General features: G+C 45.0%; 1 protein-coding gene across 1 annotated transcript in view; it reads left to right on the top strand.

Annotated features, from left to right (window-relative positions):
* The window catches only part of LOC147336594 (protein NLRC3-like), a 31,306-nt gene extending 14,449 nt beyond the window's left edge, over positions 1–16,857 (top strand). The window contains exons 4-6 of the mRNA XM_086285464.1: positions 210–386; positions 13,925–14,098; positions 14,774–16,857. Coding sequence (XP_086141590.1) covers positions 210–386; positions 13,925–14,098; positions 14,774–14,786 — 364 coding nt within the window. The 3' untranslated portion in view covers positions 14,787–16,857. The remainder of the gene's footprint in view (positions 1–209; positions 387–13,924; positions 14,099–14,773) is intronic.
* Positions 16,858–17,836: the final 979 nt, after the last annotated feature.

The following is a 17,836-nucleotide window of genomic DNA, read 5'->3' as shown; positions in this document are numbered from 1 at the left end:
AAACAATCTAAAACAATATGTCCCAGGAAAAATATGTCTTTGCTGGGAAAGTCTAAAAGACACTTCTAAACTAATCTAAACACAGACAAAGGGTATCTTTGCACATTTAAAAGAAGGTAAAGAAACATAGAATCATTTTTCCTCTAACACTGAATGATTTCAAGCTCACACTTTGTCTAATAAACTTACATCTTTCATTCTTTATACAGATTGTGGTGCTGTGGTTTGTCAGAGATCAGCTGTGATTATCTGGCAGCAGCACTGAAGTCCAACCCCTCCCATCTGAGAGAGCTGGACCTGAGCAGGAACAACAAGCTGCAGGATTCAGGAGTGAAGCATCTGTGTGGTTTCCTGGAGAGTCCAGGATGTGGACATGAAACTCTGAGGTCAGTCAGCATGTTTTAGTTGTGCTGAGATGAATATGATGTGAAAGTTGTGCTGACACTGAACTGCAGACATCAGGCTGATATTATACTGATCCACACTGAGGATCTTCATGGTAAAGTCTGTTTTCTTCTTCTCTGGTTTAGTCCATTGACTGCAGCAGAACAATGTTCACATTTCAAACAGTGAGACTCAACGTATGGCCCGCGGCCCACACGCGGCCTGCCCACCTTTCCTGATTCAGAGAGAGGGGACCCTGATTAACTGTGTAGTGTTCTTCCTCACAGTTCTAAGTATCAGACACAACAATGAATAATCCACAGCTGACTGTCTTTAGCAGGTCAAAGGTCACGGCACACAGCAGACAGTGGGAAATATTATAATTCTGATCATTTCTCAGCACATATCCATATGTATAAAAACAAAGCTGACACTGTGAGACTCGATCAGAGGTGTGATCATCACAGCAGAGGCCTTTGTGTCAAAGTCACTGAGGATCAAACAGAAACTGTCACGGTTCTGGGTCTGTTGGACCCAGTATTTTGAGTTTATTGTGTTTTGATTTAAGTTTGCATCAGGGATTGTGTTCTTGTTCTCTTGTCGTGTTATGGTAATGTTTATGATGTCTATTATTAGAGTTCCATGTTTCTGTTTATCTGGGTTTAAGATGTGGGTTTAGTTTCATATGTCATTTCCTGTCTGTCTCTCTATGTCGAGCCTGCGTGTGATGTTTTATTGTGAAGATCTGCGTCTCATGTGAGTGTGTTCAGTTTTACCTCTGTCTCGTCTTACGGATTATTCCCAGCTGTGTCCACCACCTGTGTGTAATTCCCGTGTTTCTCTGTGTGTATTTAAGTCGTGTCCTCCGTCATTGTAGTTGCTGGTCCGTCTGTGTATCCACCATGTCTCACCCGTGTGTTCTCCCTGCTGTCCATCGTCATTCTCCTCTGCTCGTTCTCATTCAGGTTTGTGCTTTGTAGTTTAGTTGTTCTCCAGTCTAGTTTAGTTCGAGCTCCGTTTGCTGTTTGTCCATATTTATTTCATGCTCAATAAACCACCTTAACACCCTCACGACTGCCTGCGCTTGGATCCTCCCTCATTTATTATTTTCACACGGCTCTCCTCACCTGCCGTGACAGAAACACATGAAGCAGATTTTCCTGTTCTGGCTTTTTATAGCAGATAACCTTCAAAATATTCTGCAGTCCATCAAAAACTGAAGCAAACCATGAATCAACATGTGAACATGACCTGATGCTGCTGAAGTGAAGCAACGTTACAGAGGTTTGATTACAGACACAGCTGAGAGTTTGTAATCTGTCATCATTTTAAAAGGTTTAAATTTCTTCAGTATTGAACAGCAGAAATGAGGCTTTGTTTTCGGAGGCCGACAGCAGTGAACACAACAGCAGACTGGTGCGTAATAAGCAGTGAATAATGCAGGAAACAGATTTTTGAAGGTAAACTGTTCTTGAAGTACACTGAGAGAGAGAGAGCTGTGCAGGAAGTAAACGTCAAAGTCAGAGAGAATTCATGACGATGTTCATCAAACGTAAAGCGTAGTTTGGATCTTCTTCTGCTGCTGGTTCACTCACTTTTGGTTGGAGACAGATGAAACCTGCAGCTTCAGGATCTGTGAGCTGTCCACTTTCAGCCCCGACGGCGTGTCCGTGTACATACCTCCTCTATTTTTGTCAATGTTGGAAGTTCAGCAATCCTTTGCAGTTTCGATGACAAATAGTTTTTCAATTGTAAATATTTAAAAAAGTGTTTTGGGGGTATTAAATATTTTTTACACAACTGATCAAATGTGAGCAGCATGCCATCTGCATATAGGTCTTTAATTTTTTGAATGCCTTTATTTTTCCATATTTTAAATCCTCCATCACTTTTACCAGGCGTGAACTTTTCATTTCCCCAAATAGGGGTAAATTGCGAAAGCGATGGAGGATCGCCCACATATTTATGAGCTGCATGCCAAATTATAATTGTATTTTTCAAAAAAGGGTTCCTTGTATTTTTTTTAATGTCTTAGTGTCTGAAGAGTATAGAAAAGTGTGTAAGGGAAGATCTGGAACAGATTTTTGCTCGATGTCGACCCAGGCTGGAGTTGTTGTTGGGAGAAATAATGGGTGGCTGATGTTAGTTGGGCAGCCATATAATACCATCTGAGGTTGGGGACTTGGAGACCTCCTCTTTCATAGGGCAAGTAAAGTAGTTGTAAGCGGAGCCTTGCCTTCTTATTATTCCAAATAAATTGGTTAAATAGTTTAAACTGTCAAAAAATGAAGTTGGTAGAGGCAACGGAAGTGTTTGGAAGTAATATAAAAATTGGGGTAAAATTGTCATTTTTAGGATATTTATCCGGCCTGTCATAGATACAGGCAGGTTTCTCCAACGGTTTAGCATTTCCGTGACCTCTTCTACAAGGGGATCATAATTTATTGAGGTTATGTCCTTGAGGTTTGGGGTGATCCTAATGCCTAAATATTTAAAGCCTGTTGTAGTTGTCTTAAATGGGGTGGCCACCACAGGGCTTCGTCTTTCTTCTTCATTAAGAAACATTAATTCTGATTTAGAATTGTTAATTTTGTATCCTGAAAATTCTCCAAATGTTTTTATTAATGTTACTAAATTAGGGATACTATCTTTCAGATTAGTCAAAAAAAATATAATATCATCTGCAAATAAAGAAATTAGATGGTCTCTTCCTCCAATTCTTATCCCTGATATTCCTGCATTTGCTCTCACAGCTATGGCCAGAGGTTCTATTGCTAACACAAAGAGAATTGGTGACAGAGGGCAGCCCTGCCTGGTTGATCGCTGTAAATTAAATGGTTTTGATACGTTATTATTAGTTAAAACTTGTGCTGCTGGATGTGTATACAATAATCGGATCCATTTCAGGAATGTTTCACCTAGTCCATATCTGGGGAGCACTTGTAAGAGATAATTCCATTCTATTCTATCGAAGGCTTTGCACGCATCTAGTGATAGCAGTGCAGTGTCCTCCCTATTGTTTTTCTCATAAAGTACATTGAGGACACGTCTTATATTATGATAGCCTTGTCTCGTTTTAACAAAACCTTGTTGATCGTCTGTTATCAAATTAGGCACACATTTATCTAGTCTTCTAGAGAGTGCTTTACACAAAATCTTCGTATCACATCCTATAAGACTAATTCCCCTATAAGAGGAGCATTCAGTCGGAGGCTTATTTGGCTTCAATAAAAGGGTCATTGTAGCTAATCTCAGTGAGTCTGGGAGTATTCCGGACTTATATGACTCCTCATACATGTTAAGAAGTGGCAGTATTAATTTATTTTTAAATGTTTTATAGAATTCCATTGGAAGTCCATCAGGACCAGGCGTTTTACCGCTATTCAAGGTTCAAGGTTCTTTATTTGTCACATGCATAGTTATACAAGTATAACACACAGTGAAATGTAGCCTGACACGCTCCTCGACATGTGCAAAAATTTGGGGGGGGGGGGAGGGCGGGGTGTAGAGGAAGAACATTATATATATATATATATATATATATATAGTATATACACTGGGTGAATGTGCAGTAGTAGCAGCAAGCAGGTGAATTCTCTACATTAATATGAATAGACATCTGACTATTTTACAGGATAGACAATATAAACATATTTAAAATTAAAGGAATTTGGAATGTACATTGTGCCTTGGTTTAGAGTGTCTGGAAGAGAGTCCTGTCTCAGTCAATTATAGATGATGTGAGAGGGCGGGTGTGTGTGTTTAGGGCACGGATGGCTTGGGGATAGAAGCTCCTCTTGAGTCTCTCTGTCCTTGCCCGGATGATGCGGAACCTTCTACCAGATTGCAGAAGTTGGAACAGTTTGTTGCCAGGATGGGACGGGTCCTTCAGTATCTGCGCTGCTCTAGTCCGGCATCTCCTGGTGTAGGTGTCCTGAAGCGGGGGGAGAGCAATCCTGCAGCAGCGTTCTGCTGTACGGATCACTCTCTGGAGAGCTTTTTGGTCCTTCGCACAGCTGTTCCCAAACCACGATGTCATGTTCTGTGTGAGGATGCTCTCCACAGCGCCTGTATAGAAAATCCTGAGGATCTTTGGAGAGACCCTGAACTTCCTCAGTTGTCGTAGGTGATACAGGCGCTGCCTAGCCTTTTTGGTCTGGACCTGAATGTGGGCAGCCCATGTCAGGTCTGAGGAGATGTGGACACCAAGATACTTGAAGGACTGCACCCTCTCCACTGGAGCTCCATTGATGATAATGGGCTTGTAGTCTCTGTGCTGACCCCTTCTGAAGTCCACCACCAGCTCCTTGGTCTTGCTGACATTCAGCTGGAGGTGGTTGTCCTGGCACCACGATGCCAGATTCTTCACTTCATCCATGTAGGCCGCCTCATCGTTGTTGGAGATGGCACCCAACACCACTGTGTCGTCAGCAAACTTCACAATGGTGTTGGAGCCATGGGTGGCCACACAGTCTGAAGTGTAGAGGGAGTAGAGCAGTGGCGAGAGGACACATCCCTGAGGTGCTCCTGTGTTGATGGTGATGCTGTTGGAGAAGCACCTGCCCACCCTCACCACCTGAGTTCTGCCAGTGAGGAAGTCCAACACCCATGCACACAGACGGCTGTTAAGTCCCAGATCCCTGAGCTTTGTGAACAGTCTGCAGGGCACTATTGTGTTAAACGCTGAACTGTAATCAACAAACAGCATTCGCACATAGTTACCCTGTTTCTTGTCCACGTGGCTGAGAGTGGTGTGTAGGACGTGGGCGATGGCATCCTCTGTGGATCTGTTGGATCTGTAGGCAAACTGCAGCGGATCTGTGGTGTCTGGGATGGAGGAGGAGATGATGTTCTTCAGCAGCCTCTCAAACACCTTCATTACTACCGAGGTCAGTGCAACTGGCCGGTAATCGTTCAGGGATGAGGGTTTGCTGTTCTTGGGCACAGGGATGATGGTGGATCTTTTGAAGCATGTGGGGACCACAGACTTCGCCAGGGACTCGTTGAAGATGTAAGTGAACACACCTGCTAGCTGGTCAGCACAGCAGCGCAGCAGACGGCCGGTGATGCCGTCTGGCCCCGCCGCTTTCCTTGTGTTCACTCTCCTCAGTGCTGCTCTGACGTCATGCTCCGCGATGCTGGTCACCGGTCTCTCGCTGATGACGTCACTGTCCTCGGTAGTCAGGCGGTAGATAGCATTAGCCGCCTGGCTAACCTCGAAACGGGCGTAGAACCGATTCAGCTCGTTGGTGAATGCAGAGTCGGCGTTGATCGGCGCAGTGTCCCTGGCTTTGTAGTCCGTAATGGTGCGTAGTCCGTGCCACATACTCCGTGTGTCGCCCTGGTGGAAGCGGGACTCCACACGTTCCCGGTACCGGCGTTTGGCATCTCTCACCGCACGCCGTATGAGGCCGCTTTGTAGGCGCTCATATCGCCAGTGGCGAGACCCGCGTTGTAGGAGGCGGTCCTGGCGTTTACTACAGTGCGGATCGATCTGTCCATCCACGGTTTCTGGTTTGGGAATGTGGTGACTCTCGCAGTGGGGATAATCTCCTCCGCTAGCATATTGACGAAGCATACTGCTACTTCCGTAAACTCGTTGATGTCGACTGCGCATGCTCTGAACATGTCCCAGTCGACGTCGTTGAGTGCGTCCTGTAGCGTAGCTTCTGATTGGGCAGTCCACCGTTTTACCTCCCTCGTGGTCACGTCTTCCCTCAGTATGCTTTGTTTATACTGGGGAATGAGGAAGATGGCATTGTGGTCAGACTTCCCAAAAGCCGGGTGTGAGACAGCTTTGTAGCCCTGCTTGTATGGCGTGTAGCAGTGATCCAAAATCCGATCCCCTCTCGTTGGACACGAGACATGCTGGTAAAAGTTTGGCATGACTTGTCTGAGGTTCGCTTTGTTAAAGTCTCCTGCTACAATGAGGGCTGCGCCCGGGTCCTTGTTTTGAAGCGAGCTCAACACATCATGTAATTCGGACAAAGCCATACCTGTGTCCGCTTGGGGTGGGATGTAGACCACCGTGGCGATGACTGAGGTGAACTCACGGGGCAGATAGAAAGGGCGGCACTTAATGCTCAGGAACTCCAGATGTGGCGAGCAGCCGCTGGAGAGAGTAGAAATGCTCCTGGCATCACACCACTTTCTGTTTACCATGAAACACACTCCTCCACCTTTGGTTTTGTTCGACTCTGCCGTTCTGTCCGCGCGGAGCACAAAGAATGAATCCGACGGAGTTACGGCCTGGTCCGGCACGGTGGGGGTCAGCCATGTCTCCGTGAAGCACAGAATGTTGCAGTCCCTCATGTCACGTTGGAAGGTGACCCTTGCTCTTAGGTCATCGAGCTTGTTCTCCATGGATTGTACATTGGCCAGTAGGATACTGGGCAGTGGTGCGCGATGCGCCTGCTGTCTCAGTCTGTTCCTAATACCAGCGCGTTTTCCCCGGCGCTTCTTTGTTCTGCGCCTCGGATGAGCGGCCCATCCTTTGTTGTTCTCCGCGCCGCGTAGAATCTCTGGCGGCCAGGAAGGGTCAGGTTTAAAAGTGTCCAAGATTAGATGTGCAACCTTGGCACCGATGTTTACAAGTGATCCACTGTCGTATACTATAAGACTAGAGGATTTTGGGATGTAAACCAGAGCAAAAAATAAGTAAAAAACAAGAAAAGTGGATAGTCGGAGCGGAGCGGTCAGGAAGGCGTCTGGACGTGGCCGCGCCATCTTGGTTTTTCAAGGTCGTCTATGGCTTCTGACAGGTCTTTTATTGTTAAAGGACTATCAAGAGCTGTTTTATCCTCTTCTGAGAGGGTTTGAAATTTTAACTGATCAAGAAATGCATCCCATGTTTCTCTGTTTCCCGTATATTCAGATTGGTATAAAGATTGATAAAACTCTCTGAAATTTTCATTTATTTTTAAAGGGTCTGTTGTTATAATACCCGATTTGGACTTTATGTGGGTGATGGCCTTTTCTGCTTGCATCTTTTTTATCCTCCAGGCCAATAATTTTCCTGCCTTCTCTCCTTGGTCATAAAATAATTGTTTGGTCCACATTAAACTTTTTGCCACTTTCTCTGCTGTTAATTTATCATACCTGGCTCTTAGAATAGTCAGATTGTTTAGTTTAGTGGGATCATTGCTCTGGTAAAATTCTGTTTCATTAGATTTAATTTGCCTTTCTAATGATTTTAATTCTTGGTTATATTGCTTACTCTTGTTGCTACTGTAGCTTATAATTTCCCCTCTTATGTAAGCTTTAAATGCTTCCCACCTAATACTAGCTGTGGTTTCATCTTTATTTATTTGAAAATATTGATCTATGCAAGTTTCTATAAATTTGACAAATGATGGGTCCTTTAACAAAAATGTTTGCATCCTCCATCGCTTTACACCTTGATCAACTTCGCCCAATCTAACTGATAGACATACTGCTGCGTGATCACTAATCACAATACTGTTATACCAACAGTTCTCAACACAAGGTAGTAACTCTGTAGAGATAAGAAAGTAGTCTATCCGCGAATGACTTTGATACGAACTAGAATAACATGAAAATTCCCTGTTATTTGGATTCCTTGTTCTCCAGACCTCATTTAATCTCAAATCTTTCATATAGTTAAAAAGTATTTTTCTAGTCTGGGTATGAGTAGTGTCAGTTTGAGACGACCTATCCAGGTTAGGGTCCAGGGCGCAATTGAAGTCCTCTCCTATGATATAAAGGCCCTCCAAGGTTGATATTGTGAGAAATAGATTTTCATAGAAGGATGGGTTATCCTCGTTGGGGCCATAGATATTTATCAGGTTTATTTCTAACATGGAGATACGGCCCTGCACAATTACATATCTCCCGTTTGGATCTGTAATCACCCCCGTAGTTTGAAATGGGATTGACTTATGTATAAGAGTAATGACTCCTCTGGCATGTCTAGTAAAAGAAGAGAAATATACCTGACCCTGCCATCTTTTGGTTAATAAATGTATCTCTGATGCAGTAAGATGAGATTCCTGTAGGAAAATAATTCTAGAGTTAAAATGTTTTAGTCGGTTTAATACTTGTTTCAGTTTAGCTAACTTCCGTATCCCCCTAACGTTCCAGGTCGTAATGTTAACGTTCAAAATGTTTGCTTTAGTTGTCCTCTCCATAAAATATTGTCAGACTGTTCACTTAAATAAACAAAGTCAAGGAAAAATTGAAGAAGCAGGTTTGCACATACATTCACACACTCACACATACCAGATAAAGAACTTGTAAACAATTTCTGATTGAACATTTGCATTTCCTTGTTGGAAATGTCTCCCACCTCCCGTGAACAAATTATTTGGAGGGCGTTAATCCACATCACTGAGGAGTAACTAGTCAACGCGACCTCTCCAAAACCCCATAAATCAGACAGTGTACACTAACCATATAATGATACTGATTTTTCCCCCATAATAAAGTAAAGTTTACCCTTGGTAGGACAAAACAAAGCAAAACCAAAAAAAAAAAGACTTAGTTGAGGTTCAGTTGTTAATATACAACCCAAAAACGATTGCAATCAAACTTAGAACGAATATGCGTTTAAAAACGCCCAGTTATGGTAACATAAGTCCCACATAAATTCGAGCTCAAAATTTTATCTGTCTCTTATCAGTGACTCAATTACTGGTCGGTTATGTTGAAGCAGAGGCAGTCTTGGAGTGTCTTAATGGTTAACCTGTTGTTTAACCGACTCACTGGTGATGAGCATCCTCTGCTGTTTCTGTCACGGCAGGGTGCGCCGATGTGTAATGGAAACAGGACCAAAAAGCAGATGAGGACGAGGAGTTGTAAGTTTAAACAGAAAGCGATCCTTTATTTGGATGATTGCAGGGGTTAAACAAGGAACCCTAAGCAAACTAAAAAACACTAAGAAACAAATACTATGACTATGACTATGGTGGGATAACAGACGACCCGACAAATGACATGCAAAAACAGAGGACTTAAATACACACATGAGGTGATCAGGGGAAGTGGAGACACATGAGGAAACAGCTGACTAACATGAACCTAATGACAGGAGCAGTGAAGCTAAATACAAAGAACCAAGAACACACGACTCCTTCCAAAATCAAACAGGAAACACTGAAACTAGACATGACAACAAACTTAACAGACCTAACAAGTGATGAACGATACAAGAACTCAAACATAGAAACCAAGAAAACAATAAACAATAACTGCCTAAACTAAAGATAAATAGGAAATGACACAAACTAATCAAATATCTAAAATGAGACAAATACAAAAATGAGTTCAGAGCGCTGGGTCAGAGACCCAGCCTGTGACAGAGCCCCCCCCTCAAGGGCGGATTCCAGATGCCCAAAAACCCTGAAAAACAAAACAAAAACCAAAAACAACCCACCCAGGGCGGGCGGCGGGGGCCCAGGACGGAGGGCCAGAAACAAAGCCACAAAAACAAAATGTCCACCAAAAGCACAGGAGTGCAGGGAACAATTCATAACTCGTCAGGGGGCCGACCCGGAGGGTGACGGTCCAGAAATTCATAGTTCATTTGATCAGGGGGCCGGCCCGGAGGCCGACGGCACAGGAGTTCATGGTCAAACAGCTCAGGTGGCCGACCTGGACGACAGCAGCACAAGAGTTCACATGGTTCAGGCGGCCGACCAGGAGGCCAACGGTCCAGTAGTCCACAGTTCACGAGCTCAGGGGGCCGACCCGGAGGTCGACAGCATAGCAGGTCATAGTTCAAAGGTTCAGGGGGCCGACCCGGAGGTCGAGAGCACCACAGTTCACAGTTCAATAGTTCAGGCGGCCGACCCCAATGGCAACGACGTCCAGCTGACGGCCTGGACAGCGGCCGGCGATTCCGAGGGGCAAAACGTGGCTTGGGCGGCGGCAACACAGCCGCAGGACCAGGCAAGGCCGACACAGAAGCAGAGGCTGAAGCTGGACCAGGCGACGGCAAAGCAGGAGCTGAGGCCGAGGCTGGACCAGACGAGGCAGAAGCAGGAGCTGAGGCCGAGGCTGGACCAGGCGAAGCACAGGCTGAAGCCGGACCAGGCGAAGCCGAAGCCGGACCAGGCGAAGCCGAAGCCTCGGGCTCCTCGGGCCCCCCAGCTGACGAGTCTTGGGGCTGGACGGGCTCCTCGGGCCCCCCAGCAGGCGAAGCAGGAGGCTGGACGGGCTCCTCGGGCCCCCCAGCAGGCGAAGCAAGAGGCTGGATGGGCTCCTCGGGCCCCCCAGCAGGCGAAGCAGGAGGCTGGATGGGCTCCTCGTGCCCCCCAGCGAAAACAGTCTCTGGACCAGTGGGCACCGGGGCCCCTGGAAGAAACAGGTCAGAACCAGCAGGCACACGGGCCTCTGGCAGGGACGCAACAGAACCAGCAGGCGCACGGGCCTCTGGCAGGGACAGATCAGAACCAGTAGGCACACGGGCCTCTGGCAGGAACAGGTCGGAACCAGCAGGCGGTAGCGCTGCAGGAGGTGGTACTGCAGGCGGCGGCACGGGAGCTGCAGGTGGTGAAGCAGAAGGTGGCTGGATGGGCCCCTCGGGCCCTCCAGCTGATGTGGCATGGTGCTGGACGGGCTCCTCGGGCCCTCCAGCTGACGAGGTGTAAGGCTGGACGGGCTCCTCGGGCCCTCCAGCTGACGTGGCGTAAGGCTGGACGGGCGACTCGGGCCCTCCAGCAGACGAAACTTGAGGCTGGCTGGGTCCTCCCAAACCCCCAGCAGACGAGGCGTGAGACTGGACGGGCTCCTCGGGCCCTCCAGCTGACACTGGAAAAGGCTGCACAAACTGCACCTCCGCCCCTGGCTCCAACCCGGCCTGGATTACAGTCCCACAGCAGCTTAGCTGAGCCTGATGGCTAGCATTTCCAGTGCAAACAGTCTCATAATTATGCTTCTTAGAAGCATAGTTCGTGGCATGATCAATGCACAGAGAAGCGGGATAAGTTTGCAAAGGGATAGGATGGTCCGTGGAAGACTCAGCCGAAATATTCTCAGTTTTAGCAACGTCAAAATCATAAACAGTCTCTTTATAGCAGGGCTCATGAACTGGTAAGGCAGTGTTAGTTTTAATATTCTCCTGAGAAAAAACATGAGGAGCCAAAATATAGTCACTCACTTTCGTTTGTGGTGCGGAGCGTCGGTGGCACGCACGCCACTTTTTCTTGAGAGTGGAAGACGGCGGCGCAACGGGTGGAAGTCCCTGGTAAGTCCGGGGACCCCCGAGAGCCAGTCGAGTTCCACGGAAAGAGTGCTCGTGCTCTGGAATGAGCCATGGCTTCCACCGGAGCTCCTCCTCCAATAGAGCGCTGAATATTGACTGACGTTCGTCGTAGTCCAAATCTATGGCATCGAGCGCTTCCTCGCACTGGACCGTGGCAAGAGTGTGGCAAGACTGTGATGAGGGTGTGGAAACTGATGAGCTGAGAGGTGGTGACGCTGCGGCGAGTCTCAGCGAACCGACACGAACCGTCTCAGGCTCGCAAGGCAGCAGCAGTGATTCCTGTTCGCGGTTTTGATGCTGCTGCGGTGGCAAAACTGTGCGAACAAAATCCTGCACATCCTCCGACAATCCCGCCGCGTAAGCAGGATATGCAGACAAAATCTCTTTTAGTTTAACTCCGATTGACTCCTTCTCATTCTCCTGTCTGCACGCGGAGTAGCAAATCCACTGTCCGCGGAGAATGGTCACCTGAGTGTTGAACTCCCAAAAATCCTCACAGATGTCCGCTGGGTCCATACTGGTCGGGTCGTTCTGTCACGGCGGGGTGCGCCGGTGAGTAATGGAAACAGGACCCAAAAGCAGATGAGGACGAGGAGTTGTAAGTTTAAACAGAAAGCGATCCTTTATTTGGATGATTGCAGGGGTTAAACAAGGAACCCTAAGCAAACTAAAAAACACTAAGAAACAAATACTATGACTATGACTATGGTGGGATAACAGACGACCCGACAAATGACATGCAAAAACAGAGGACTTAAATACACACATGAGGTGATCAGGGGAAGTGGAGACACATGAGGAAACAGCTGACTAACATGAACCTAATGACAGGAGCAGTGAAGCTAAATAAAAAGAACCAAGAACACACGACTCCTTCCAAAACCAAACAGGAAACACTGAAACTAGACATGACAACAAACTTAACAGACCTAACAAGTGATGAACGATACAAGAACTCAAACATAGAAACCAAGAAAACAATAAATAATAACTGCCTAAACTAAAGATAAATAGGAAATGACACAAACTAATCAAATATCTAAAATGAGACAAATACAAAAATGAGTTCAGAGCGCTGGGTCAGAGACCCAGCCTGTGACAGTTTCCTTCGGCAGATTCTTGTAGAATTTTTTGGCTTCTTGAGGTGTTGAGAAGAGGTGGATCTTTCCACCGTACAGGATTCTGAGTCTGCATGGGTTGTGCTGGAATCCACGGAAGGCATTGATATCAATAAACAGTTTGACAACCGGGTGAAATCCCTGTCGGATCCGAACCGTCTCCGCAGACAGATCCTGTGCAAATGTGATCTTGGCCGCATCATGTGTAATTTGTTGTTTTCTTGCTTCCCGATATACCAGTTCCTTCTCTTGGAATTTTAAGAAACGAATAAGTACCGCTATGCTCTGGTTTGGTTTTCCGGTGCCATCGTGCGATGCACTCGTTCCAGTGTGAATGACTTGTCGGGCGCTAGCCCCAGCCACTTGGGTAGCATGATGTTAATAAAGTCGAAGAGTGATTGTTGCCCCTCTGCTCCCTCTTTTATGCCGAAGATGCGCAGGTTCTTTCGTTGTCCGCGGTTTTCCAAATCATCTGTTTTGGCTTCAAGAAGTGCAATTCGTTTGATAGCCGAGTTCAGTGACGTTTCTGTTTTCTCAAGTGTGCTTTCAACTTCGGCAATGCGGGCTTCGGCCTCTTCGATATGGGCCCCCTGGTTCAATATGTTTTGCTTTACCTCCGAAACTTTACCCTCCAGTGCAGTCACTGCGCTCGCCATCCCAGTCAGTCTTATATCGATGCTGTCCAACTTGGCTCCAAAATCCGACCGGAGTGATTTGAGTTCATCCAAAACTTCGGCTATGCTAGCCATGTTAGCATCTGTGTCGGACGTTGATGGTATAGCGCCTGTCTTGCGTCTTCGGGTAAAGATGTCACACTGTTTCACAGATGAAGCTTTTGACATGTCAGTGCCGTATATTCCAGACCACACTAACAGCATATACAAGGGGTTTTGTTTATAGAAAGTTTGTACACTGTCCTGAGAGCGACCCCGCTAAGCTGCCATCTTAATGCTTGGCCACGTGACCCCCCCTTTGTCCTGTTTTTATGATAAATGTACGACTTTAATGTGAAACATTCAGAGTTTTTTCTCTTGTTGTGTTTGTTTGAAGCTGCTTCCTGTTGGCTTCAGCTGTTTGGAGTTTCCATTTTCTAAACTTCTACATTCTGAACCTTCTTCAGCTCTGAACAGATGATGAAACACTGAATGATTTCAAGCTCACACTTTGTCTAATAAACTTACATCTTTCATTCTTTATACAGATTGAGGAGCTGTGGTTTGTCAGAGATCAGCTGTGATTATCTGGCAGCAGCACTGAAGTCCAACCCCTCCCATCTGAGAGAGCTGATCCTGTTGGGAAACAACCTGAAGGATCCAGATGTGAAGCAGCTGTCTGATCTTCAGCAGAGTCCAGTCTACAGACTGGAGACTCTGGTGTAAGTAGAGTGATGGAGTGAGTGGGTGGTGCTGTCAGCAGTATTGTACTAAACACAGTCAGTATGAAACAAAGATCCAGTGTTTCCTGTAAAGCTGCAGCTTCTCAGTGAAGCTGTGAGAGGAGAATGGTGACAGGCTTCAGGATTGGACACAAACACTTCCTGTTTCTGACCTTTATGGTCACCATAGTAACGGCTGACACGCTCTGATCAAACACTGTCAACAGCCAATCAGCTCTCTGAACAAAGCAGCACACAGACCAATGACTGCATTCATTTCCAAGTTTAAAGCAGTGAAGAACACAGTCTGTAGGTGAGGAAGAATTTAGTGAGAGCAGATGTTTGGATGGAATTCCTCCAGTTAACAGCTGGAACCGTCCATCTGGATTGTTGGGCTTGTTGTTGGGGTTCCTACAGAGCTCAGAGTGGACACACCAAGGTTCTTCTAATGAATGAAAGTCCAAACTCAAACTAGGAGGGAAAAACATTTTCATCAACTTCAATAAAAATCCAAAGATTAGAAAAAGTGAAGCAACAATGAGTCCTAGTACAGTCCCAGCACTGAAGTCCCTGCTGCTCTTTATACTGGATGTGCTGCATCACTGACTGACAGCTGATGAAGAGTCTCTGGAAACACTTGTTTATCTCCTCTGCTCTTCCTTCTTCTCTCTGCAGGTGGCGCTGGTGATGGTAAACAGGACGGTGTGTGTGCTGAGAGAGGAGGAGCTGTGTCCTGATGATCCAGAGAGGTTGAAGCAGCAGCAGCTTGTGTGTAGAGACGCTCTGACTGGGCCATGTTACTGGGAGGTGGAGAGGAGAGCTTCATCCAGCAGTGACTGACAGAGGAATGAGAAGAAGTGCAGATGACTGTCAGTGCTGCAGAGTGAACTGCTCTGAGAACAGCTCCACTGTCAGACACAATGTAGAGTCCAGCATCATCCCTGTGTGTCCCTCTGGATCTGACAGAGGATCATCAGTGTATCTGGACTGCTCTGCTGCTGCTCTGTCCTTCTACAGTTTCTGCACAGTCTCTGTCTGACTCTGGCTTCAGACCCTCCTGGATCAAACTCACCTGGAAAGACTTTCAAACATCACTCAATAGATTTGAATACAGAATATATTTGATATATACTGTAGATGTACTGTAGAGTTGCAGTTTGTCACTTGTAAATACAGTCTGTGAGCAGCAGTGAGCTGAAAGATCTTTCTAGAAACAAAATGTTTTTACTCTTTTGCTTTTTCATATATTTCCACAACATTAATATTGATCCCACCTGTTTCATGCTTTTATACATAATAACAGGACACGTGTGATCTGAGCGCTCCTGTGGTTGCTGTGCTGCACGTCTTCATTTAGATAACAGAGACATCTAGTGGTTCAGAGTGAGAACTGCAGGAGGTGGAGCTGTGTTTTAGCATGGAAAACTTTATCTTTTAGGCGCAGATACAAATATGACAAGTATCAGTGTGAGATACAAAAGGTCACATCAGTCAGCAGAGGGAACAGTGATCACACAGCAATGTAAGAATAGAAACATAACAGTGAATCTGGACATGTATGGAAGCAAACAAACAGGATGTAACACTACATTAAAGCCACAAATGGGAAGAAAACAAAGCCAAAGGAAAATATATTTGATCTCAGGAATCCAAATCAGATGCTTTAGAGCAGGGGTTGGCAACCCTGGGCACGCGTGTCACAGCTGGCATGTGAAGGGTTAACTGATGGCACGACCATAGCTGGACTGGCCATCGGGCATACTGATGGTGATTTTTCATTTTTATGGGACGATTATGTTTTTTTATGATTGTTTTATACCGTTACAAAAAAAATAATGAAAGATGGCGGATTGGCCGGATGCTGGTCGATGTGTAAAAATAAGTCAGGTGTTTGGTGGTGGCTATGGCGGAGCTTCCACAGAAGCAGCAGGTGGATGAGGGAAAGTGGAGATAGGAGGAGCAGAGACCCGAGGCGGCTGTCGGTCCGCGTGTCAGGTGAACTGAACTTCAGGTAAGAAGTTATGACCTGCAGTCTATCTGGGTCAGATATAAACCAAGTTTAGTTTTAGTTTATTTTCCTTGTGCTGACTTTTTACAGTCAGTTATAATAACTCGTACTGCTACTAGCTAGCATGACGGAGTTTCTATACAGCTGGGTGGTGCTATGATGTTACTGATAGTGAACTTTACAGTGGCTTGCAACAGTATTCAGCCCCCTTGAACTTTCCCACATTTTGTCACATTACAGCCACAAAGAAACATGAATCAATGTTATTGGAATTCCACGTGAAAGACCAACACAAAGTGGTGAACACGTGAGAAATGGAACAAAAATCATACATGATTCCAAACATTTTTTACAAACAAATAACTGCAAAGTGGGGTGTGCGTAATTATTCTGTCATGGAAAAACACACTTCTGTTTTGTTTACTTTGCTTCAGAGGAGGCTCTTCTGAGGCTGCTGCCAGTGGTCAAAGCCTCTAAAAAAAGTTCTGTAAGTTATAAAGTTTTTATTATTTCATTTGGTTGGTATGTTATGGAAAAACACACTGCCATCAACTTCTGTTTTGTTTTTGTCAAAATCACTGTAATATAATCACTGTACCTTTATATACATGTGACTTATATTAATGCTGCTGCCCTCTTGTGGCTAAAGTGTAATTATGTTATTGTTATTAGGGAAAACATTTGAGAGTAACATGTCAAATGAGTCAGCACTTTGGCTTTAGCTTAAGAAATCCTCATTTTTATGTCATCAGTTATAGTTGCATGTATTCATTATCATAATTTAACCTTTAATACTGATGTCTTAAATTGGTTTACGTAAACTAGCAATAATTTTATGGTTGTATTAAATAAAGACATCACTAATGAATAATTATTTCAGTAATTAATTTAATGTACATAATTAAAGAAATATATTAATAATGAATTATCCATTAATTTCATTTAAAATGTTTCATTATTTGTTTATATACAATTCTAATTAGTTAATTACATATTTAATCAATTATTGGTTTGTTTTCTATTTTAATTATTTTACTGACATATTTAATGAATTATTTAATGATGTATTTATTTAATTCACGTTGCTACTCCTGGCCCTGCATCGCTGTTCATAAGTACATTTTATTTGTCAGCTTCACCCATCAAAGTCGGGGGCGGGGTTAATGCTGATCAAGTCAAAATCATTGCTTTCGTCTGGTGGGCGTTCGTTTAGTTGGCTTTTCTGTCACGTCCTGCGTGGCAGACTATTTTAACACTGATGTAGCGCTAATGAATAATACAGGCTAGGGATTGAGTGTGATTTTATGGTTATTATTAATCAGAAGATTTAGGAACGCTACTGGAGCTGATGGGCAGTAATTAATAAATACACACAACACAAAAATGGTTTTGCAGGTACCATGTATTTAACCAAACCCCAAAAAAAGAATAACAAGAAAAGAAAAACTTAAATAATCACTCCTGCTGCAGCTATCCAATTAATCAAAAACCCAGTGAGGGTACACAAAGACAACTAAGCAGATTCGTCTGGCTTATACCAAGCAACACAGGTTCTCAAAAAACAGTTCCCCCATAAACACCACATGTTAATATCAAATCCACTGATCCACACTGAAGTCCATGAGTTTTAGCTGAATGTCCATGAGAGATGTCCAAGCACTATTGTCCATAAATGAAGGGAATGGTGTGTATGATTGCGGAAATCAGTGTATTTGGAAAATGGGGACAGA

This window comes from Aulonocara sp. 'chitande type north' Nkhata Bay, linkage group LG3 (assembly GCF_057382095.1).
Source record: "Aulonocara sp. 'chitande type north' Nkhata Bay isolate Kocher_YH1m ecotype deep benthic linkage group LG3, A_spYH_male_GT1.1, whole genome shotgun sequence".
NCBI classification, from domain to species: domain Eukaryota; kingdom Metazoa; phylum Chordata; class Actinopteri; order Cichliformes; family Cichlidae; genus Aulonocara; species Aulonocara sp. 'chitande type north' Nkhata Bay.
Note: the sequence above shows the minus strand (reverse complement) of the source record. Positions and strands in the feature narration are given on the sequence as shown.